The 27,085-nt window shown below is 32.6% G+C and overlaps 1 protein-coding gene and 1 pseudogene across 1 annotated transcript; one reads left to right on the top strand and one right to left on the bottom strand.

Moving 5' to 3' along the window:
- The first annotated feature begins 3,994 nt into the window (after window positions 1–3,994).
- LOC140954693 (uncharacterized) lies at window positions 3,995–14,519 on the top strand (annotated as a pseudogene).
- Window positions 14,520–18,698: 4,179 nt separating this feature from the next.
- LOC118045006 (uncharacterized) lies at window positions 18,699–19,184 on the bottom strand. Its single transcript, XM_035053483.2, has one exon. It carries the CDS (start codon window positions 19,182–19,184, stop codon window positions 18,699–18,701), a length of 486 nt encoding a protein of 161 aa, XP_034909374.1.
- Between the last annotated feature and the right edge of the window lie 7,901 nt (window positions 19,185–27,085).

The following is a 27,085-nucleotide window of genomic DNA, read 5'->3' on the forward strand; positions in this document are numbered from 1 at the left end:
TATTTGATGAGTATGAGTATCTTTATTTTCCTATGCTTAATTTATATGATTGTTTGGTTTAATTGCTAGAGTGAACTCTAAGTTATTATTCTAATTAATCTATTGCTAGGTTTGCTATTAAAACCATAGTTGTGATATATAAATTTGTGAAGCAATTGAGTTTAATAATTATGGCGGATCTATGTTATTAATCTTAGGAAAAATATTCAATCAAATCAAACATAGACTACAAATTGTTATGTTGTCTAGTTCTTAAGGCTGTTATTGAACTAAATTACTAGTGTGGATACTATGGCTGTTTAATGGTTAGGGTTAGTTACACTGTGGATTGGTTGACTAACTAGTGTTAAGAAAAGATAAATATTCAGAATATAAATTGACATTTCGTTTCATTGATCAGTTTTGATTTTTGTAGGTGGATGTCTACTTGAGACTAAGATTTATTCTTTTGATAAATTTTAGATTTCTTTAAGTTGGCTTGATTGTTTCATTTTGTTTACTATAACATAGCCTAGATAACTTCAAACCCCCCTTCCCTAATTTCATATCATCTAGCATAAAAACCTGACTAAACCTTCCTTGTAGGATTGATCCTTTACTTGCTCTATACTATCTTGTTTATTTAAGCTAGGTAATTAATTTATGTAACCACAACATTGCAACAAATCTCCCCCCTTTTTTTGTGTGGTATAACCAACTATTTATAGGTAAAATAAAATTTTCTTCTTCCCCTTAATTAATTTTTCTTTGGTTCTTCATTTTCTTCCTTTACACTTTTGATCCCTTTGTCCATTTATATTTTGATTTTTCTTATTTTTCTATATTTTAATTTTTTTCAAACACATCAACATCAACATCGACTTAATAAGCGCATTAACAATTGAATGTGTTGAAAGTATATTTCTTTTAATTTTAAATTCTTTAGAAAAGATGTTGAAAGTGATGCAAATACGTCAAAGTTATAGTTTATAGGTTTTTTTTGCTATTTGTTGTGTTTTCGCAATTTTTTTTTTAAAAAATAGGGTAAAAAATTAGGGTAGCAACAAATGCTTCTTTTTATAATATTTACAAAGCAAAGAATTGTTAAGTGCTTATCATAGTAAGTTTGTAAAGACAAACAAACTATTCTTCCAAAACTAATCTTCTCAAAACTTTTAGTTTGAATTTGTAAGTGAACATATTGCACTCTTTAGAAAGAAACCTACATTTCTCCACAGTCTTTATTGATTAATGTGTCAAAACTTCATAGATGACATTCGTGCATAGGTTCCAAGTTAAGTTCATGGTAAAGAAGAGGTTCTTGTTACCAGTTTGAAAAAAACCACAATGATACTTATGGATTCGAGTGAATCCTCCCTAACACCGTCAAATATTGGCAACTCTTGACTCTTTAGGGGAAAACTAGATTTGAAGGACCTATATTTCAACCTGTAAGCATGCATGTTAAATGTATGAGCATGTTTTTATATGATGGACTCACCCTTCAAGGGTTGATACATGGTTGTTACTTTTGCATGATGAGTAAAAATTTTGATTCTTACCTAAACTTTATAACAAAAATTTTCTAAGTGATGACCATTGTGTTACCCATAAGTCTTGAACTCAAGATGCTACATGAAGGGTTTGCCTTAATGTAAAACATGTGTAGGGAGCATACACCCTAAAGGTAGATTCTAGTCCTTATACGTGAGACATGGAGTAGGCTTACTACTTGGTCTCTAAAAAGGGTCACTTGTTATCTCAGTGATCACCCTTATAAAGGTAATATGAGGGCTCAATAGATAATGGGATGACATGTATATCAATTTTTATCAGTCTAAGCACTCAACAAAGAGTCAAATGGTTTCATGAACTTAAACCCCGATTGAAATTCATAGGGTAAGTCGCTACTCCTCCACCTAACCTGAAGTTTCCATGCGTGTGCATTCCAAAATGATATATCACAAATAAACTAGTGATTCATAATGATATTCTTCCATATCCAACATACATGTACAACCAGGATAAAACATGCCGAAGCATAAATAAAATAAAATAAAAAAACAAGCCAAATGCAAAAAACACACCAAATCACAAAAACCATATAAAGCATAGTCCAATACTGTGAAAAAGGAATTTTCTAATGGAGTAGCCATTCTATCGCATGTGGGCGCGTGACATCAGGGGTAAAGGAGTTGCCACCTAATTGTTTGGTTTAGGATTGCTAGGAAACCTGGGTATACTAGTATTATTACAAATTCCAAGGTTAAGGAACTAGTTGTCGCTAGGAAAGGTATTATCACTCCTAACATATCCCAGATGAGGTGGGTTGCATTATTTGATCCAGATTTTAAAGGTTTTAATAGATTCCTAACTTGGTGGTTTTGTCTATAGTTCAAGATAAAGATTCACTCGTTAGCGTTTTAAATTTATTATAAGCTCATTTATCCAAATGAATTCTTATGAAAAAAGGTCCATGTAGGTGCTCTGGTAGGGTTTACTTGTCTTAGAATGCGAAAGGGTTTTTCACGACTCGTATATTGTGGTAACAAATACCCTCAATTAAAATTGATGAATATTCAGAACAATTCTGAGAATTTCTAATCAATTCTTGATATTTAAATACCAGCTTATTTGTAAGTCCAACATTTATAAAAACATTTTTACCATTAATTTTCATGAATTAAAATTTTTAGAAGTTATTGAAATATTGATCAAATTCTTATGAATTCAGCAAACTGGTTATTAAATCCAAAATGCATGTAAATATATATTTGTTTAAATTTTGTATAAAAATACTAAAAACACAACATGCATGTTTATATTTTATTTGTTAAGCAAGATATGATTATTTATTATTATTATTATTATTATTATTATTATTGAGAGACTTGGTTGTATGCAATTTAAAATAAAATTGTATTTTTGAGAGAAAGATTTTTGTTGTTGTTTTTTTTTGGAAAAAACTATTTTATTTTATAAAACAAAACACCTTGAGAGTAGGTCATAATTTTAAATATTAAATACGATAGGTAAAAGAATATGGAGAATTAAAAATTAATTGTAAAATTGTCTTTCGAACATTTGAAAATTTTACTAAAGCTACATTTGGCAAAGTACAATACTCTCTATAAGATATTAATTTAAAACAAATTATTTAGTATTCGAACTCAACTTAAAGCAAGCGACTACCAAACCCAAACATATTCCTTGAATTAAAAATCAAAACTCAAATCAACATAAATTCAAACATAATCTCCAAATCAAACATTTAATGTTCAAATAGCAATCGTAACCTTAAAAAATAAAATCCACAATCTAATATAAATTATCAAGTCATTTCAAAAGCAAAGCACACATCAAACCAAATTAATAATGTCAAAAAAATCCAAAAATTATACAAAATAATAAACAATTTATCCTAAATTTCACAATGTTATAGCAATTTGTCTAAAAAACATTTTGAGTTTATGAATCGACCTTCTGAGATGTTTAAAATGTCCATGAATTAACTAAAATTTGGTCTAAAAGGCTGCTAGAATAGTGGTGGCACATGTACCACACGTCACTACCACTAGAGGCACGTGAATCCATGCCCCATCATTGATTAATGAGCGAAAATTGGTAGATTTAAAGCGGCTCCTTAAGTTCTTCCTTTCCTTGCCAACAATGCTCCTCCATGCTCTCTGAGGAAGGAGATCAGGGCATATCAAACCTCAACCTTCACTTTTTTCTTCTTCCTTTCTTTTTTACTGGTTTGTTTTTTTGTGTATTGCTTCATGAGTTTTCTTCTCCTTGCTAGTTACCTTAATAATCAATAATAGAGGGAAAGGGATTGCTCAGTTGTGGTCTATTATTGGCCGTCTATTGTAAAGGAAGAAGGGTCATCAATATTGTTTTCAAGGAAGATATAAGCATAATGGTTGGAGGAAAAGGGAAGCTATCACTAGCAAGCGACATCACTACCTTGCTTGGAGGCTGACATAGAGGTTCATGACTGGAATGGAGGGGAAACATGGATGATTTGTATGGTGTTGTCTTATGGGTGTTATGGGGAATGGGGTTGTTGTTCCTGGGAAAGAGATGGTTGGCTGACATAGGCAGAGGTTATGAGAGGAGGATGGACGATTACCTATAGGGGAAAGTGGATGATGGTTTTCAATGGTAAGGAAGGGAGATGGTTTTTTTCCTTTGTTTTTTATTTCCTCTTTCTTCAAATATTAGTGTGGAAAAAGGATAGAGATAGGTTGCTGAGCTTTGATGGTGGCTAGGTGAGTGGTGGTTGTTAATGGCGAGATCAATGGTAATTTTGTATAGGTGTTTTTTAGGGTAGTGTTTTTATGTGTGATGTTTTGCCATCACTAATTCTCTCCCTTTATTTTTGTGTGTGTATACCACCTATTTGTAGGTAATTTTTTTTCTTATCTTTTTTCCTTCAATTACTTGGTCCCTAAGCAATCTAAATTTTATGTGGTCCCTCATTTTCTTCATTTTCACTTTTGGACCCTTTGTCCATTTATATTTTGATTTTTCTTATTTCTTATTGTATTTTGATTTTTTTTTAAATGCAACATCAACATTGATTCCATAAGCACATTAAAAACTGAATGCGTTGGCAATATATTTCTTTTAATTTTAAATTCTTTGGAAAAGATGTTGAAAGTGATACAAATATGTCAAGATCATATTGTTTTTTTGGGTTTTTTGTTGTTTTTTTTGCTATTTGTTGTTTTTTTGCAATTAGTTTTTAAAAATGGTGTAAAAAATTGAATAACAACAAAAACAAAGGAAGGCACGTACATGTTTGAACATCATATAAGGATCAATAATATAATATCCTTTCACTTCAATTATCTATTAAACATCATGATTTTGTCAAAATGGGTTTTGGTTTTAAACCAAAATCCTAGAATTAAAAATCATAAAAATCATATTATAGATGCAAATAAACACTAGATTATTGGTTAATCATGCATAAAGAAAGGGTTTGTGCAAAGAAATACACCAAAATTTATCCAAATTAAAAGGCAAGACAATGTTCATTCGATGAACACGAAGAGCATTACCTATAAACCTAGAAAAAACCCAACCATGCCCAGTCACTACCAAGCCCATAAATATGCATTTTGGCTTCTAAAATATATTCTTTTTATCCCAACATGTTTGAACAAAAAAACATCAAAATCAAGCATGAGGTATCCAATAAAAAAAAAATATCAACTTAAAATAACATATATGTTCATGTAACATGGATTCAAAATTAATTTTCTAAACCTATTTTGTGCATGAATAACCCTAACAAACCCAAGGCAAACACCTTTGCTTTAACATGCATAACTTAAGTTAAATAAAAACTAAAACAACATAGAGAGAGATGCTCTCCTTCTTTATGAAGCCTTCTTTTTATGTTTTTGATCTCCTACCACTGTCTGTGTTCTTGTTTATTTGATCTGTTAAATCTTGGCTCCTCTTGGTTATGACGAACAAAAAGAAGAAGGCTGGGTCTCATAAATCCTAACTAAAATAGCAAAAGTTACTAGCTGATTCTCAGCTTGTCAATGATTCCACTGTCCTAGCTTTAGCGGCCCTATCTCTTTCATGTACTGTTCATGCTACAGTTCTCCTAAATTCAAATTCAAACCACAACCCGCCTGTTACTTTAGCCCCTAATAGTCCTTGCCTTAATCCTCAAATCCAGTCTTTCTCATATGGTCCTGTGTCCTAATATCATGTTGATCCATCCCCTAGCATCAACCATGTTTTTGTTGAGTATTGTTTTGATGACGACGACTTCGATGATGAGGAAGTTGATTTTGAATCTTCTGAGGAGGATTACGAGGGGGGTTCCAAATTCTTCACCACTCTAGTGTTTACAGCTCCTCCTAGCCCTTCTATCTCCCCTGTAGGCACCCAGCCAGCCGCTGTTCTCCCCCCCTCATGTGCTAATTCTGCTCTGGCTGTTGTTCTAGCCCCATCTGCCCCTAAGGCTCCTATGGACGCTAATGTCCTTTTGGCTGCCACTGCAAGTGCCAGTCCTGAGCCTTCTCCTAGCACTTGGCATAATCTTTTCGCGTCTAATTGTGACACTACCAGGTGCCCTAAACTCATCCATTCTTCTGCTTTCACTGAAACTAGAGGCTGCAATTTGGTTGATGATGATCTTGACACTAAATGTGACTATTGGAAGATATGTCTTGTTGGGTATATTGCTAGTCGTTCCCCTTGCTTTAAAGCCTTACATAACCTTATTGTTACCACCTGGCATTACGAGGCCTCCTTAACAATTCATGCCTCTAGTTGGTTGATCTTTAAATTTGCCAATGATGCAGACAAATTGAATGTCTTATATAGGGGCCATTATCTTGTCTATGGCTAGCCACTCATCCTTAGAGCAATGCTAAAATATTTTGATTTCTCTTCCTCAGAATGCACATTGTTCTAGTTTGGGTTAAGTTTCCCAATCTGCCACTCAAGTGTTGGTCCCTCAAATGTTTGTCTAAGATCGCCAGTGTACTTGGTAAGCCCATTCAAAGTGACATGCATACCTCTTCTACATCAAGACTCTCCTATGCTAGGGTGTTGGTGGAAGTCAACTTGTTATCTGACTTGCCGTGTTCTATTAAAGTTACTCTGCCTAATGGCAGCTTGCTACAAGTTGTATATGAAACGCTTCCTTGTTTTTGCAAGCATTGCAAAACCCTTGGTCATATTACTTTAACTTGCACTAAATCCTTACCTCCTATTGTTCCAAGCCAACAGCAAACTCCTAACCCTTCTCCAGCTCTCCAAGGCAGGGATTCTGTTTTCCATTGGTTGGGACCCCAAATGACAACCCTGTTGTTGATCACTCAAAGGAAAATCTACCTGCTGATTGTGTTCCTAATACAAAGCATGTTAAAGCTGAGCTTGTCTCTAAGAAAGGAGCCGGTGCCCCTAACACTGGAGGCAGGGAAATTGTTCAGCGTAGAAAAGTGAAGCGCAAGCCTTCACCCCAAGACCTTTTACTGTGTCTAATTATTATTTAAAAGTGCATTTTTATCAAGGTTTTATATCATCATTTTTGCACTTGAAGTATCAATAACTCCTTAACTAAAGCATGTTTTATAATAACATACCTAATAATATAAGATACCTTTAATTTATGGTAAATATTCATCTTAAATGCGGGCCTATCACATAAATGAAAGGATTGATTGATGAGTTTAAGTATTGAAATTGAAAGGACAAGCCAAACTTAGAAAAGAGATGTTGGTGCAACCCAAACTAGAACATTGTTCGGTAATTGGATCATATCTCGAGTTCTAGTTTTCCAAAGGACCTTAATTTTTTGGATATATTCGGTAAGACATAGGCCTACAACTTTCATGTGGAGTCCAAGATTTAAAAATGCTATTTTCAAGTCCAAATTATAGCAATAATGGAGAAGTCCGAATCTGTCCTGCAGCCCAGACACTATTCAGTGTTCAGTCAAAATGACCTCAATTTTTTTCCATTGGAAATATAAGACAATTTCCTATAACTTTTATGCGTATAAGTGGTTCCAGTTCTGATGCTAGCAATGACGTTTTATTCAGACAAGAAGATAAGGATTTTCACCAAGTCAAGAGCTGGCCACCCACTCAACAATTAGTCATCAAATCAATAGTTTAAAATTTTGGCCTATAAAAGGAGGCATTTGACATGCATTTAGGGGCTTGGTTGTTCAAATCAAGAACTTGCTTTTGTTCTCTCTCTTTATATTTTTTTTGTAATTCTTAAGTTTTGCTTTTATTAATATCTTGTTTGTGCTCTTCATTTCCTTTCATGTACTTAGTTAACTTGTATCTTATTTATGTTCTTATTTTTTTTATTTATGTTTCTCTTCTTCATTATGTTTCTCTTTTTCACCATTATTCTTACACTAATGGTGTAAGAATAAGTATAGTGTAAACTCAACATGGACCTTAAAGTTTAATATTAACATGTCTTATCTTTTTATCTTACTAATTCTTAACACCTTGGTTGTTAAATGATTAATCTAGATTTGTGGTGTATAAAACTTGGTACAACAAATGTTGGGCACTCTCATAGCCCAATCATATGGTATTACTTACACTTGTGCTATGAAAGGAACTTGATTTGTTGTTAATATAAGTTAGCATAATAAATTCCTGACAATATTTAAAAGTTTGGTGTTACTTAAATAAAATAATTAATATGATCATAACAATTTATAATGAGCTATTAATGATAAATCATCTGATCAGAACCTCCTTTGTGTGTGGTTTCTAGTTGAATAATAAGAGTTTATACTATACTTGTTTGAAATACCATTAGTGGATCCTCTAATCTTGATATTTGTTTTTATAATTATTTAATCCTCACATTAATCTTTCATCTCAAAGTTCTCATCAACTTCTTCTTCTTCTTCTTCTTCTTCTTCATTATTATTATTATTATTGTTGTTGTTGTTGTTGTATTATTATTGTCTATAATTTATACAATTAACCTCCATGTGGTTCGACCCCGGTCTTGTCGAGTTATTTATTACTTCGATACTACTGCACTTGGGAGAAGACATCAATCTTTTGGTCGTGTCAAGTTTTTGGTGCCGTTGCCGGCGAGGTAAATTCTTGTACAAATTATAGTATTTATTTTATTTTCTCTTTTCACTTTTCTTGTATCTAACTTTGTTTCTTTTGTTTTCTGCTTCCTTTTATTCTCTTTCTACACGTGCATAAGTGTTTGGTCACGTACATTAAGTGGTAGACTTTGTAGGGTATCCTCATCATTTTGAGAAAATATGGCCGAAGAAGATAACCAGTCACTTTATAATGAGAATAATGAGAATAACCGTGTTAGAACACTTAGAGACCACATGAATCCCACAAGAACAAGTGCACCCTCTTGCATAGTTTTTCCTCCCAATACATCTCATTTTAATTTTAAGTCAGACATTATTCAACTTTTACTTTCTTTTCATGGCTTAGATCTAGAAAATCCATACTTGTATTTGACAGAATTTGAAGAAGTTTGTAACACCTATAATGACTTAAATTGTAGCATGAATACCTTTAGGTTAAAGTTTTTTCCCTTTTCATTAAAAGATACAACTAAAACATGGCTATAAAATCTTAGGTCAGGATCCATTTGTGCTTGGGATGAAATGAACAATAATTTTTAAAGAAGTTTTTTCCATCTCACAGAACTAACTCTTTCAAAAGACAAATCACCACTTTCACTCAAAAACCAGGTGAAATATTTTACCAATATTGGGATAGGTATTGAGACTTGCTTAATACTTGCCCTCATTATGGTTTTGAAACATGGAGATTGGTTTCATAATTTTATGAAGGGTTAACACCTAAAGATAGACAAATGGTTGAATTGATGTGCAATTGAACTTTTAAAGATAAAGACCCTAATGAAACAATGGAGTACGTAGATTTGCTAGCTAAAAATGCACAAAATTGGGACACCACAAGTACTTATGAGGCACCAAGTAAAACCCAACCTCATACGTTTAGTAGAGGTATGTATAACCTTAGGGAAGATCATGACCTCCAAGCCAAGTTTGCATCTTTAGCTAGAAAAGTCGAAGCACTAGAATTGAAAAAAAGTGGTCAATTAAAATTTGTTTAAGAAATTGTATGTCAAATCTATGAAACGAATAAGTATGCAACCAATGACTGTCCAACTTTGCATTCTTTTAAGGAATGCCTCCATGAACAAGCTCATGCTTTAAACAGTTTCCAAATGCCCAATCATAGCCCATACTCTCAAACATACAACCCTGATTGGAGAAATCACCCAAATTTTAGTTGGAAAAGTGATAACAATAATGTATAAACTTCACAGCCACCATTCCAAGCACACCATAATTTTCAAAATTCTCATGGATATGCACCTCCTTATGCTCCACCTCTTAGAAGAAATCTTGAGGAAATATTATATGTATTCATTGAAAAGCAAGAAACAATCAACACTCAACTTGCTCAAAGCATAATAAATTTTAAAGATGCTCTTGCAAAATTCACATCTGCTCTTAGTTTTCAAGAGAAAGGTAAGTTTCCATCTCAACCGTAGCAAAATCCAAAGGGGCAATACAATGCAAATGCAAGTAGTTCTGGAAGCCAATACATAGATCAAGTCAAATCAGTTATCACTCTTCGTAGTGGCAAGGTTATTGAAAAACCCACTTTTCAACTTTGTGAGAAAGATGATGAGTCAATCTTTGAGGGTAAGGAAGGGGTTGAATCTAAACATTGAAAAAAAAAGACTGATTCTCCGCCAATACTTCCATTTCCTCATGCCATGACCAAACAAAGGAAAGTCAATCACAATTCTGAAATTCTTGAAACTTTCAAACATGTAAGGATCAATATACCTTTGTTGGATAAACATGTATATTTCTATGCTAAAATTTTGAAAGATTTATGCATTGTGAAGAGAAAACTGAATGTGAAAAAGAAAGCATCTTTAGCCTAACAAGTAAGTGCTATTCTTCATAACAATAATGCTTTGAAATATAAAGACCCTGGTTGTCCTACAATTTTTTGCTTTATTAGAGAACATAAAATTAAAAGAGCTTTACTTGATCTTGGAGCTAGTGTGAATTTACTTCCATATTCGATTTTTAAAAGTCTCAATCTAGGTGAGTTAAAACCAACTTCTGTAACTCTTTTACTTGCTGATAGATTTGTAAAAATACCTAGAGGAATAGTTGAGGATGTGTTAGTACAGGTTGATAAATTCATTTACCCTGTAGATTTTATTATCTTGGATACGCAACCTATTGAAGCATGTAATTCAATTCCTGTTATTTTAGAACGTCCATTTCTTGCAACTTCTAATGCATTGATTAATTGTAGGAATTGATTGATGAAGCTATGATTTGGAAACATGACATTGGAGATGAATATTTTCAACATTTGCAAGCAACCTGGAGATGATAATGATTTACAAGAAGTGGACATTATTGAAAAATTAGTTCATGATCAATTTCAAACCACTTTTAGTGAAACTAAGATTAATGAACCTGATGATTTGTAAATGGTCTATTTTTAGGAAGAAGTAAAGGCATGTAATTTGAGACCACAAATTGAAGAATTGCCACCATGATCAATTGAGTCCATACCTTCAAGTGTTCAACCACCAAAACCTAATTTGAAGCCATTACCATTCAATCTCAAATACTCATTTTTGGAAGAAAATGAAACTTTTCTGGTAATAATCTTTTCCAAACTTAATGCACATCAAGAAGGTATATTATTACAAACTCTGAAAATGCACAAAAATGCATTAGGATGGACCATAGCTGACATAAAAGGAATTAGTTCTTTGATTTGCACACACATGATTTATTTGGAGAAAAATGCTAAACCCTTTAAAGAAATGCAATGAAGACTTAATCCTAATATGAAAGAAGTAGTGAAAAATGAAGTCATTAAGCTTCTACATAATGGAATCATTTATCCTATTTTTGACAGCAAATGGGTAAGTCCTACCCAAGTTGTACCCAAAAAGTCTAAAGTCATTGCGATAACAAATAAGAAAAATGAGTTAATTCCAACTCGGACTATTACTAGTTGGTGCATGTGCATTGACTATAGGAAACTTAATTCAATGACTAGAAAAGATCATTTCCCTTTACCTTTCATGGATCAAATCTTAGAAAGAGTTACAAGTCATGAATTTTATTGTTTCCTAGATGGCTATTGAGGTTACAACCAAATTGAAATTGCATTGGAAGATCAAGAGAAGACTACTTTCACATGTCCATTAGGTACTTTTGCATATCGAAGAATGACTTTTGGATTATTTAATGCATTGGCCACATTTCAAAGATGCATGCTTAGTATATTTAGTGATATGGTTGAATGTTTCCTTGAGATTTTTATGGATGATTTTTCTGTTTTTGGTGATTCATTTGATGATTGTTTAACTAACTTGGAAAAGGTTTTGAATAGGTGTGAAGAGAAGAATCTTATATTGAATTGGAAAAAATGTCACTTTATGGTAACAAACGGCATTGTACTTGGTCACATTGTTTCATCAAAAGGAATTGAGGTTGACAAATCTAAAATCGAGTTAATTACTAACTTGCCAACACCAAAATCTGTTAAAGATGTTAGATCATTCTTAGGACATACTGGTTTTTATAGAAGGTTCATCAAAGATTTTAGTGTAATATCTAAACCATTATGTAACCTTTTAACAAAGAAAAATGTTTATGAATGGACTAAACAATGTGAAAAAGCCTTTGTTAAACTTAAAAGCTTGCTTACTTCTGCTCTTGTCATTCAACCTCCTGATTGATCACTATCTTTTGAAATAATGTGTGACGTTAGTGATTATGTCGTGGGTGTTGTCTTGGGACAAAGAAAAGATAAGAAACCTTATGTGATTTACTATGCAAATAAAACTTTAAATAGTGCTCAAATGAATTACACTACCACTAAAAAAAATTACTTGTAGTAGTATTTGCATGTGACAAGTTCATATTTTATCTTGTTGGCTCACCTGTTATCGTTTTTAGTGATCATGCAGCATTGAAATATCTTCTCTCTAAGAAAGATTCTAAGGCTCAAATAAATTACACTACCACTACCATAATTTTAGACATATTGTTCAATACTTGACATTCATAAAGAAATATTTGAGATTTCATGTTCTTATAATTTGAGGATGTTACAAAATAACTTTAGGATTCTTAGCCATATGCAAGATTAGATTTTTTTTTTATAAATACAATTAGGCTTTATTTGGCAAAAAGTCAATTTTCTTTGTAATAAAACTATCAAAAATAGGCTTACGGGGTGTTTTGCCAAACACACCCTTAAACACAAAAGGCAAACCAAACAGGGAATTAAATCCTAAGATGAACTTTTTTTCTACCCGACCCAACCAAGTCGACCTAAAATTTTTAGTTCGACCATAAACCAAAACAGAAATCCTGGTTTGACTTGAAAACAACTAAAAAAACAAAACTAAATCTAAAAAATAGATTAAACACTATAAAAACATAAAACCTCAAAAACATTAAATAAAACAAATAAAAAAAAATGAAGAATACCAAGTACATCAAGAACACTAAACATGAACCCAATAACCTAGGTTCCAAAAAAACCAGATTTGGTCACAACGAAGGCATATACATGTTGACCATCATGCAAGAATCAATAATTTGGTCATGCAAGAATCAATAATCTAGCATCAATTCACTTCAATTATCTTTTAAACATCATGATTTTGTTAAATGAGTTTTAGTTCTAAACGGAAACTCTAAGATTCAAAACCATAAAAATTATGTTATTGATGAAAACAAACACTAGATTATTGGAAGATATGTTCACATGTTGTTGGTAGCGGAGATATAAATCAGGCAATTTAATTCAATCTCCTTAAGAATCCTCTTACCTCCTTCTTTGTCTTAGGGAATGGCATGTATTAGATGACCCTTACCTTATCAAGATCGAACTCTATACCTCTATCACTTACTACGAATCTTAGCAACTTTCTAGATTTAACTCCAAATGACCATTTTGTAGGGTTGAGTCTTAGTTCATACTTCCACAATCTCTCAAATAACTTTCTCAAAACGTGGACATGATTTTCTGAATTCTTGGACTTGGCAATCTTATGATCCATATACACCTCAATTTCTTTGTGCATCATATCATTGAAAAGAGTCAGCATAGCCTTCTGATTGGTGGCCTCTGCATACTTCAAATCATATGGCATAACCTTATAACAGAATGTTTCCCAGGGCATAACAAAAGTTATTTTCTCTTTATCTTTTAGAGTTATTTTTATTTAGTTATATCCTAAGAAACCATCCATAAAAAAATATGTGGAACTACTTGTAGTGTTGTTGACCAAAATATCTATATGTGGCAAAGAAAAATCATCTTTGGACCTAATACTTTCCAATTATCCAACGACAAAGAAGCTAGCATTGATAAGATGGGAATGTAGGAAGGGTATGAATGGATTTGGGTTTTCTCCTGGATAAGACCACTATGGGGGCACAACATTGGTTTGCTAGATCAACTTTATGCAATCCTATTGACAGTAAACATGGACAAAGATAGAGAGGATAGACTAATATGGAAGGACAATAAATCAGGAAGATTTTCAGTGAAATCTCTATGTGGATTGTTAAGTCCTAAGCCATCCACAAATAGTGGCTTCTTTTTTGCTGGGATTTGGAAAAATATTGTCCCTTCTAAGGTAGAGATCTTTTGCTAGATGGCTATCATTAACATAATCAACACCCAGTGTATGTTGGTTTGAAGAGGTATTTTGGGTAGTTTAGAATCTAATTGCCTTATATGCCTAGTGGAGGAAGAGTCGAGGGACCATATCCTGCTGCACTGCCATAAGCATTGGCTAATTTGGTCCAAAATCATTAAGTGGTGGGGTTTAGTTTGGTGTTGCCCAAAGAGCTTCTCAGATATGTGGTCTTAGTGGACTTTCCTAGTGCATGGTCATTTTTAGAGGAAGGCGTGGCTGATGTTGTTTTTCTCAGTGGCATGGTCTCTTTGGTTTCTTTGAAATGATCTGATTTTCCAACAGAAGACACCTGACTATGATACAATATTCTTTCTTATTATCACTCGTTTATGCCTATGGTTAAAAGCTATCCATTTTGATTTCCCATAATCCCCTACAGATTTGATTAGATCGACACATGACCTACTTTGGTGGATGTTCACTTTTTCAGAATTAATAATATGTGGTCACCTCTTATGATTAATAGCTTCAAATGGAATGTGGATGGCTCTTCTCTTGGTAAGCCAGGCCCCTCTGGAATAGGTGGTGTGCTATGAAATCACCATTACCATCTTCTCGGTATGTTTTAAGTTCCAGTTGGGATTTTAGATTCTAATATTGCTGAGTTGAGGGCTATTATCAAAGCCATTGAACTATCAGCATCTAATTGTCTCCTTGATTCAATCATATTAATCGATAGTTTCACCCACATTTAACTAGTGTTTTGCATATATTTTATATATAAAATGCCTTGATATTCTTTGTTTTATATTTTAAAGGCACTTTTGGAAGAGAGATGCAAAAAGGAGTAAATTGGAGGTAATTGGCATATTTGACCTTTAGTCGATGTTTTGTGCAAAACGTGAGCTCTAAAGGTCAAAATGAAGTGATTCCAGTGGCATTAAAAAGCTAACATCCATAACTTTCTGGAAATCTAAGGCAAGACAATAAAATAAGAATGAGCATGGAAATCACAGCTTTCAAAGTCATATCTCGCAATCTGCCAGTGTTGACCTTCTGTCATTCTGACTTGAATATCTAGAGCTACAAAAGTCCAATTGATGAAAAATTAATTGTTTTGGATTCTTGACTCAAAGGCCTATAAACGCTCCAAATTTCAGCCAAAAACGATGTCATATGAGGGAGATATGATTTTTCAAAGATGACAACTGAATTCTGCCAGCAAATAGGTTTCGTGAAGAAACGAGTCCAAATTACATTCCGAAGCATCTAAACCGACATCCAAGTTTTTATTTTAGCAATTTAGCTCCTCTAAGTCAAAGCTTGAAGATTTCATGCAAAGCTATTTCTTTTTTTTAGGAAAATAGTTATTGAACTACTTAAATGTAAACTGTCTACTTAAGGGAGGAGTGTTTTGTAAAATAGAGATTAGGGTTTCCTAGCATATAAAAAGAATGAGGGAAGAGAAGGGGGGTAGCGACCCAAGAGGAGAAAAACGCCCCCCTCCTCTAAGAAACCCTAAATCATGCATTCTTCCATCTTTTTGATTAGTTGTTAAACAAACATGCAAGACTAAACTCATTTTCTTGGTTGTAAGGACACATAAACCTTCAAATTTCAAGAACTGTGAGATTTATTCTTCCATTTATTTTCAGTTTGTATTATGAATGAGTATGTTTGTTTTCCTATGCATATTTCCTATGATTGTTTATCTTAATTTGCTAGAGCGGACTCTAAGTTATTATTGTGAACAATCTATTGCTAAGTTTGATATCAAAACCGGAGTTGTGGTATATAAACTTGTGAAACAACTAAGCTTGATAATTGTAGCGGAACTACGTTATTAAACTTAGGGAGAACATTTGATCAAAGCAACATGAGCAGACAACTTAGTTGTTAAGATTAATGAATTTATCCAGATCTTAAGGCTGCCATTGGAGTAAATCATTAGTGCGGACACTGTGATTATTTGTTGGTTAGGGTTAGTTATACGACAGATCCGTTAATTAACCAACGTTAAGAAAATATAAAAATTCAGAATATAAACTGAAGTTTCGTTTCAAGGATCAGTTCTAATTTCTATAGGTGGATGTGTGATTACGACCAAGGTTTGTTCTCTTGTTAATTTTTTGATTTTATTAAATTCTGTTTGATAGTTTTCTGTTTTATTTTGCTTTAGCCTATATAACATCCAAACCCCCCCAAATTGCATAACGTATAGCATAAAAATCTGAACTAAATCTTCCTTGTGGGATCGACCCCTTGCTTGCTCTATACTATCTTGTGTGCTGTGTTTTAAGCTAGGGTAATTAATTTGTGCAACCGCGACATCGCAACACTCCTCCACCATCAACATCTCATCATATAATCTGATTCTGCCAATGTTATTAGCTGGATGCATAAGCCTCACAACCGTCCCTGGAAGCATCACAATCTTTTCTCATCTGTTAACATACTAAATGCTTATTTTGGCTCAATCACCTACTCCCATATCTTTCATGAAAGTAATTGCATGGCAGATTGCATGGCTAAACAAGAAGTGCGGAGATCAAGTGAATTTGTTGCCTGGTTTTGACTCAACCATCAATCTTGTGGCCCTACTTATGTGTCTTCTACTGTAATGCTTTTGAGATTATTCCTGTTTTGTTTCGTAGAGGAAGCTTAACTATGAATTCATTCTTATGGATATTGCTAGTTCTCTTAGGCTCCATTAGCTCGTTGTCCTCTCTATGCAGTGCTATATGTGATTCTTTGGTTTTTTTGGCTTTTCATTTACCTTAGATTGTGTTTTGTCTTCTTTATGGCATTTTTCCATAATATGATATTTTGCAGCTTATGTACTAATCTCACTAGATTTTGGCGTTTAATGATATAATTATCTTTTTTTAAAAAAAATATGGTATCATCAAATGCCTATTTAGCACAACCTTTTAATACCACTTATATAGTATCATCAAATACCTATGTAGCATTATGTCAGTGTATGATGTTAAGTTTTTATTTTATTTTTTACATACATAATAATCGAGGAAGAATATTTTTAAGATGTAGCCAATACCATTAAAAAAATAACAAACTAACTAAAAGAAAAACTTATAGTGAAAAAACAAAAAAAATAACAAAACATTTTAATCTTGAGCATTAGACAACCTAAGTACACAATTTGAACATCTAATTAGATCAATACTTATATAAATAAAATTCTAAAATCAAACTCGAAGCTATTAAACTAAACAATAATAAATTAAATGATAAAATTTATCTTAATCAGGATCAATAATATCCCAAACTAATTTGTTACGGGTGATCCAAATTGATCAAAGATACCACAACTTGTTAAAGGATTTCATTAGTATAATAGCATTTACTATCTAGACATGCACCGATTAGTTAAAACATGTTTGGTAATGTTGTTCAATGTCCTAATAATGTTCATCGATAAAATTTAATTTATATTCCATCAATTTAGTTAACATGATGCTAAGAGTAATATGACTTGCATAAAAATTCCCATTAAAAGAAAATTAAGGCTAGAAATCAAATCATTTAGAGAAAAAACAAAATTATATAAGCAATGGAAAAGAAAATGAAATTCAATTCATTACACGTGATTTTTATTTTTATTAAGAGATTTTGTAATAATTTTATTCAAACAATGTTTTTCTGTGTAATGTCCTTTTAATATTTAATTTTAACTACATATTCTTAATAAAATGCAGAGGGAAATTTATAATGTCCTCCAACGGTGTTATTTTATATCATGATAGTATAGTCTATTACTTAGCATCGATTATTTCTTTTCTAGTAAAGGCTGTGGATATAATAATGCAGTATTTTCAATGTATTTTGTTCAATTTGAGAAATCTATTTATTAATTTGAGAAACTCATTCCATGTTTAAGATGCAAAATGCCTCATCTATCTCACTAACAAACATAGAAACCAGAAGGGAAAAAAAAAGATTGAAAATTCTTTATATGATAGGGAAGATTGGAGCTCGTGGAGCGTGTAAAATTAATGATTACATGCTTTAAGTGTCTTGAGTGAACAATTTTCGAAGTCCAAATAATTGTCAGATTAATTTGAGATCCTTTTTGTTATGGTCACAATAACCTACAAATTTCACAGTACTGCCCATGATTTGAATATAAAATCAACAAATTAAGTTAAAAGCTCGTTTTTTTTAATTATTATTATTAAATGTTTTTTATAAGTACCAGTAAGTTCGTTATAGAAAAAGCACTCTGCAAAGTGGAATCTACTGAAAGTTTGATTTTTCCAATGGATGAAGCCCTGAGTAAACAGCTTTAGAAGAACTATAATATTAAAGTCTTCGTCAAACAACACAAAAGTGGAAATTGACGGGAAAGGAAGAAGCAACATAACCACCCTTGGTTTTATGATAAAAAAGTGGACTACTTGATAAGATTTCTTATAAAATATGAAGAAAAGATGAGGAAAAAAAACCTCTTTACTAGATCCCAAACATCTTGCTGCTCACCACGATCAAGAGAACTTTCTGGTACTCGATCTTGTAGATGATTCGTGAGGCTCGGACCCTAATCGAAGCTCAAGGTCCAATCCTGCTTGCGAGGTAGCTTGATTCATTTCCATCTTGTTTTCTTCACTGCCATGAGTGCCTACCTTCGCATCAACGATAAAGGGTAGCTGCTGAAATTCTTCGCTAGCCTTATTTCTAGGAGTAGCACAATCATCTTCAATAGATGGAGCACACGGGGTTTCAGGCGCACTGCTTATCTCGTCAGTCGACTTTGTGATGTTCAAAGAAAGAAAGTTTTCGTCCAAAGCTTGTTTGAGTTTTGCCCTATCTCTTCTATGGATATTCATGTGGCCTCCTAATGCTTGTGCATTTGTGAAGCCTCTCTTGCAGAAAGCACAAGTATACGACCTTACATGACTTGAACCCTGCAGGTCATCTGAACTGCATGCCTTCTGGTCGGACTTTCCGGTGGTCGTGAGACTAATATCCATTATTTCAAGCCTGAGAGGAAAGAGAGAAAAATTGAGAAAATAGAGGAAGGCAAAAGGATGGAGGCAATATTATACGGGTCAAATGATCAGTTGCAAGAGAGGCTTGGATCATTTAGAGGAAGCATAGCAGGCCAGGATAATTTTCTTCTTGCTAGGTAGCTTAGATGCATGAACAACAAATTTTATTTTATCAACTCACTTTTAATGACCAAATTGTCCTTCAAAATTGGTCATAAATATTTTTTTTACCGAGTTTAATAATAGCAGCCATTTTACTTGTCCGAAGTTCCCTTCTATTCTATATTTAATACAAATTAGATACGTAGAGGAGGTTCTAAGAAACTCATATTTCAACTTTTAGAGCTTGTGAAAGGATATTTGTATTCTATAGAAATTGCAGACTTTCCACAATCAATCTTTTGATGTGGACGTTGGAACTCCTCTCATGTGCTGGTCAGAAGCCTAGGTAGTCTGCAAGTGCATGCATAGCTTCAAAGAACGGTGACGTTTACACAAAAACGAAGGGTGCAAGAAAGAAAGAAAGAAAGAACCGGATACATGGAGAGAGAGGAATCGGACATGTCTCTTTCGTGTTAGGTTTTGTTGAATATCCATCGGAATGCATGGAGACTTTCTATCCCCTGTGAGATAATTTTTAATTACATCAATAAAATGTATATATGCTACTATCTTGTTTCATAGTAATAATAATAATAAAAAAGGGGATAACTCATATGTTCATAATTAAGTTACCCAGGAAATTGGATCAACTCTTGGCTTCGTGATTTTGCATAAATGAGTTCAATTATTTTATCATTTAACATATAATAAAAAAGGCTTGGCTTTACTGTAGCAGCCATGAACAATGAAAAGACATGTAATTCTTCACTTTTATCCTTAAAAGTTTTGAGGATTTTTTTTTACTTCAATTTTTATTTTTAATTTCATGATTTAATATTGAATTTATTTAGTATTGAACTTTATAATTTTTTTTTGTTTATTTTTTATGGAGTTATCTTGATTTTATGACTTAACACACAAGTTTTATAGGTTACCCATGTAGATTCTAATAATATTTTTGTCTAACATAGAGTTGATTGGGAATCTGACTTTATAATTTTTTCAATTTGTTTTTTATGAAGTTATCTAGATCTTCTGACTTAAGTTTAGCAAGTTAACCCAAAGTTGACTCAGCTCATTTTTTTTTAATTTAATTCTTCAAAATTGAGTTGATTGAAAATTAAAATTTATAATTTCTTTACATTTTTTTTTTATATGGTTATCATTATTTTATAACTCGGGTCACGGGTTAAGCTAGATGACTTAGCTATAACAACACCACATAGATAATATGTGGTCACACATTAAAACCAATAGAATACCACTATAATAACATGGAATGCTTTTAAAACCCTAGTTAATACATATCCACCTTCAGTTAATACATAGTACCTAATCTTTTGGTCGACCCCTTTTATAAAGCATAAACCCATAATGATGTTTCTTACACTAATACTAATAAGTAGCCCCAAACATAAAAGTCTCCACTCCAAGATCCTTTTTAATCATCCTTTAGAGGTCCAATAACATAATCAACAAGTAATCTTTGTCCACCCACATCTACATCAAAGATGTATACCCAACATCTTCCTTGTCTTTGTTTATACGGCCAACTATTATTCAACGACAACCTCCAAACCTGTGTCTAGTATAAGAAAATTGAAATCAAGCCCTCATTCTTTATGGCTGATCTATAATAACCATTTAGAGTCCCACTCATGTGGTTGACTCCTATAAATAAATACGCAACCAACATGTCTTTTTAGTAACCTCAATTATAGCCCCACTCACGTGACTAGCTTCCATGATTATAACTCTTGCATATTTATCTTTAATACCTATGTACAAGTTAAACCCCTCGTTGGAGTTAGCTTCCACACAACATTTCATTCATCATGACTATTATTACATATCAATCCTATCCCCCTCTCATGTGTTTGACTACTATACCGCAACATAATTCTCATGATAAATATCACAATAACATTTTATCAATCGTTTACAAATGCATTACCACGCAACATGGAACTCATCGTTAATATACTACTTAAAAAATTAAAAAGGATGATGTGACGAGCACCTACATGATTCCCTCACTAGTCTGATCTTGCTCACTTGGGTTCCATAACTGATGCCTCTCCTATATCACACAAATGTATGCATCAAGTACACTATTTAAATATTAAGTGTTTTCTTTTTAAAACTTTCAATAATCTAAGTACTTATTGCACATGAATTCTATCCCTTACATTTTCACACCTTACGCATAAGATTTCCAACACTAAAACTTTTCTAATCATAATAATATCTTTCTGCAAACTAGTTATATGCACACATGTATTATGTTTTCCTTAATTTTCACATTTTTATCACCCAACTTTCCCATGTTAATTAAGCTTTGGAGCTGCCCAAATTAGCCCCTTTACATCCTGCAACAAGGCTCATGACAGCCTTATTTTAGGCACTTTTAGCTATCAAAGAGTTTCTAACCTTTTCAAAATCAAGCTTACTACTTCAACCAATATTTTCACCTTCTTATGGTGTTAGAACAACCCCTAATTAATCACTTTTAGGGTTGCTACAATAGCCCCAAGTTTTGCACCTAAAAACCCTTTATTCAACCCTCGTTTCTCTCAAATTTAGGGTTGTCGTAAAAACTTCTATCTTTACCCTTGTTGGAGTGTTGAATCAACTATTAACACACATATTATAGCTATATTTGTAGCTATTGTTCATCCAAAATAGATCACTATCTTAACCCCTAAATCTCACAGTACACTTTACACAATGTTTTTGAAATGTACAACTTCAAGCCTAAGAAACAATATCATCCAATCATATACAAAATAATACATTCAATGATCATGATCATTTGGACTAAAATTAATCCATTGGTTTTTTTTCCCAATATTTTTCTTCAATTCCCTTTGCTATTAATCAATTTACATGTATTGTAATTTTTTTTAAAGTCATTCAAGATCATGAAATTCAAGAATCCAAGAACTTAATTCTTTCTTCCACATTACATGCAACAATCAAATTCTCCATAATCAACTATCATTAAACATTAAAAATGAAAAAAATCCATACAACAATACACTCTCCTAAAGGTGCCCATTTTGGCCAAACCACCCATCCCTCTTTGCCCAAGGGATTTCCTTTTAAAATTTATGACAAGAATTCATTAAAGCATCACACACATTTGTAAAGGTTGTTAATTCCTAATGAGATACTTTTTCTCCTCAATCTACCTAACTCTAAAATCAAAAAATCAAGAAATTCAAGAATTCTTTAAACTTCATGCAATAAGTCGTGTTTATCACATTAATGAGGTTCATTCAACAATAGTTGTTTATAAATTTAAATAAACAACCGTCACCCATACATAACCCTAATTGGTTGAACCTATCCCCCTCTTTTTCTAAAGATTTTTCTTCAATCTTAAATAACTCCTTATTTAATACTACCTTTTTCTACTTATTAACCAGCTTTCTCATTACTTTCTAGTTTCCCCAAATTCCTAACGTGAACCCTAAAATCAAAATTCGGATTTTTTCAATATATTTCTAGGGAATGAAAGTTATTTGATCCTACACCTTTTAAGTTGTATTAACATTATTAATTCATCAATATTTTCAAGAAAACACTTTCTCCCTGAATATTTCTTTTTGGTCGAATCCTTTACCCCTAGAATTCTTAGTGGTTTTCATTTTATTTTAAGCATATAACCATTTGATCATAATACATCCTCATGTAATTTCATGCATTTAACAAGAAACAAGGTTTTCACAATACTAACATCCAAATCTCTAAAAATAAAAAATTTAAGAAACTTAATCTTTCATTAAGATTTCATGCATATAACTACATATATTTCATCAATGATGTTCCCTTAATATTAGTCATGCATAAATTTAAAAAAAAACACACACCAAAAAATCCTTGTCTTTGTCGAACCTCTCTAGAGTTTCTATCCAAAAATTTTCTTCAAGATTCTTGCTTAATTATACCAATTAATCCTTATCTTAAAGTTATACTATGTAATATTTGCAAAGAATACATTTTTTTTCTAATTTCTCATTAACCCTAGTTTTCACAAGAATTGAGATTTTGCTTTTTACCCCACAATCTAACATTGACATATATTATTTGAGTTCAATAAACAATTTATCTTTTTTCTTGAACTCAATTGACACTCTTTTGAACAAGTTCTTAATCAAATCTTCTTTTCCCTTATGTTCTTGATATTTTTTAATTTTTTGTTTTTCTCTATTGTATTCCTTATTAGACATGTTTTCTTTCTTTCATTTTTTTTTATTTTTTATTTTATAAAAAAACAATAAAAGCTTTCACTCCCACAATACCCTTTATACTTTTCTTTCAATCGCTCTTGACAATAGTTTTATCTAGATGTGAGAATTGGAGTTGTCGATACATGACATCGGGCGACGACTCCACTTTTTGTTTAGTTAACAAAAAGATTTCTTTTTATTAGGGGAAATGAAGATTTTATTGGAGTCGCCATGTAGTAATATGAGGGAACTAGAAATCCCAAATTAGACACTGGTCCTAGAGATTCGGGTACTGGGTTAGTTATGATTAAGGGAAGGTAGACACTACCCTTAAAACATCCTTTCAAGAGAAAGATTACCCTTACTTGTGTGTTTTTTATTTGTTTCAAATGATATTATCTTTTGAGCTTATTTGTAATTTGTTTCTTTTAAAGATGGTTAACGTCGGTCCCTAAAAATAGAAGACACGTCAAACAAATGACATCAGTCCCTAAAAATAGGAGATTCGTCTAAAATATCAACGTTTAACCCTAAAAAGGAGATTTACGTCTGAGTTACCAAAAGGAAATAATGGACATAATCCATATTTATTATAAATACCCTTGACATCGGTCCTTTTTTGTAAAAAGAGACGTGTTGACAAACAACGTTCATAGGAGATGCGTCAAAAAAATATGGATGACATCAATTCCTAAAAGTAAGTGACTCGTCTAAACTATTGACGTTTAACCCTAAAAAGGAGAAGTACGTCTAAGTTACCAAAATAAATTATGGACATAATCCATATTTGGTATTTAAACTTTTGACATCGGTCCTTTTCTATAAAAAGAGACATGTTGACAAATAATATTCGTTTATAAAACAAAAAATATTTTGATATCGTTGAGAAATGGGTATAACCATTCTTGAGAATTGGGCTTTGGACCAACGAACAATGACATGATAAGATGAGTGTGGGACCCGCGTCGTTATTCCCTTTATATTTATTTTTTGTTTATTTTTGTTTTTTTACATGCAAGAAAATTTACAAATATTTAAATATAAAAAATAAAATAAAAAACTGTTAGGAATCTCAAAAAATTACTTGAGTGCCACTGTATAAGTAAAAGACTGAAATACTCTTGAATTTCTCAAAAATTATGAAAATACACTGGTGGCGCATGTGGCTGACGCGCGGTTATGTTGGAGGAGGTTAAATTTTTTGGTGAGATTTCCAGCCAACCAATGGTCGATTCTGGTAGATCTGAGGTAGAGGATTCTGATGATGGTGGTTTCGACGGCTGTTGATGGTTGACGAGGGAGAATCATCGGTTTGAAGCTTTGATGGTCGACAAAGATTGCGGCCTTTTTCCGGCTAGATGAGGAGGCGAAAATGCTGAAAACAACCGGGGTTTTGCTTTATAGTAGGCTAGAAACCTTTTTGTGGTGGTTCAAAAACTTCAAACGGCCGGAAATGGGAGATCGGATGAGAGAGAGAGAATCACCGGCAAGAGGAGAGAGAGAGTCCGAGATTGTGCTACGGTGTGAACGCGTGCATGGTGTCCCCGTACAACTGAAGGTTATGAGCCTTTGGATCGTGGATGAACTGATCCTTGGCTGTGATTGGCTTGATCTGCAAGTTGATCGGACAATCCGAATGAGCCTGAGCTTTGATCTGGTGTGGCGCGATACACCGAAAGCTCGGTGACATGACGTGGCACAACAGGATCAAATGACAGATTATTTCAAAGGTTGAGATGGATTTGGGTTTTAGTCTAGTGTGGTAAGCCCTATTGTATCATATTAAATCAAAAGTCCAGAACTAACACTATTAGATCCAACAGTTAGGATATTTTTGGTATTTTTCAAATCGTTTTTTTAAAAAAAATATCTTACTCACATGAAGAAAAACTAAAAAAAATTTAAACAGTGATACTCTACTTTTCTTTCTTTCTTTTCTCTCTTCTTTCCCCTCTGCTATCGTGGCTATTTATAGCCAATGAGCAGGGGACAATGTATTTATTTCAAAGAAAAAAAATGTATTGTCGTAACTAACCCACCTTGCTATAATAAATTCCTGTATTATTAATTTTGTTTTATTATATATAATAATAAATATTTATATGGGTAAAACTAAAAAACTTAAATCAGTATTAGAAAAAGCCTATTTCAACTGCTAAAAAAAATATTTTAATTACCGAAAATTGTATTGGAACACAAAAAAAAACATTTGATGGGTATCAACCCAGTGAACCTGGTTTTGATCGAAAAATGATGGTTTTGACCCGAAACAGCCTGAAAACTCATTTTCTTACTCCGGTCGACATGGTTTGACCCGGTGGACTCAGTTTTGATAAAAAATAACGGTTTTGACCCGAAACGTCATGAAAACTCATTTTTTACCCTAGTCGACACGGTTTGACCCGTATTGACCCGGTGGACTCGGTTTTGATAAAAAATGACGGTTTTGACTCGAAACGTCATGAAAACTCATTTTTTACCCTAATCAACATGGTTTGACTCGTATTAACTCGGTGAAATCTTTTTTTTTATGAAAAATGACAGTTTTGACCGAAAATAACGGTTTTGACCTGAAACGTCATGAAAACTCATTTTTTTACCCTAGTCGACATGGTTTGATCCGTATTGATCCGGTGGACTTGGTTTTGATAAAAAAATGATAGTTTTGACCGAAAATGATGGTTTTGACCGAAACGTCATGAAAAATCATTTTTTTACCTAGGTCGAACATGGTTTGACTCCGGTGAAATCGGTTTTTATGGAAAGATGCGGTTGACTCGAGTAAAAATATATTTTGAATTTTAAACTTTTTTCTTATTTTTTTGGATTTTTATGTGAATAATAATAGAAATAAAATAACATGCAAGAAAATCTTAGTGAATAAAAAATTGGGTTATAACAGGAGCTACAAGTTTAAAACTTCTCCTTCACCCCTCTTAAAAACCACTAGCCTCGATCCTCTTTCTTTTTAAAATAGAGCTTACTTTTTTTAGTCTTTAAGTTTCCTATTTCCCAATTATGGTACTCCCCACCTAGGTCAATCTTAGTGTTCAACCCTAATCCCCTTTTTTAATACATTTTCACCCCTTTATTTTTTGTTTGGTTTTCTCTTCTTTTTTTAGTTAGGGGTTTTACGTTTTTTTTCCTTTTTTAATCTTTTTTTTTTCATTTTATCCTTCAATATTATGTTGACTGAGAATTAAACTACATAAATATTTTCGATTTACATTCTATAAGATTATCCTAATTTTTTGACTTCGGTCACAGGATTTATCAGTTGATTTGGGTGGTTCTTATGTCATTTTTATAATTGATAATTTCACCCTTCAACATTGAGTTGATTGGCAATTGAGTTTCGTAATTTTTTTTTAATTTTCTTTTTATGGGGTTATCCCTATCTTTTGACTCATGTTTGGAAAATTAATCCGAGTTGATTTGACTTATTTTTTTAGTTGTATTTTATTTTCAATTTCATCATTCGGTATTGGGTTGATTGAGAATTATGTTTACTAATACTTTTTGTTATTTTTTTTCTATAGGGTTATCAGA

This window comes from Populus alba, chromosome 16, assembly GCF_005239225.2.
Source record: "Populus alba chromosome 16, ASM523922v2, whole genome shotgun sequence".
In the NCBI taxonomy this organism is placed as follows: domain Eukaryota; kingdom Viridiplantae; phylum Streptophyta; class Magnoliopsida; order Malpighiales; family Salicaceae; genus Populus; species Populus alba.

Excerpts from the sequence above, each read along its gene's own strand:
- LOC118045006 (XM_035053483.2), bottom strand. The coding sequence starts at position 19,184 with ATGGATATTAGTCTCACGACCACCGGAAAGTCCGACCAGAAGGCATGC.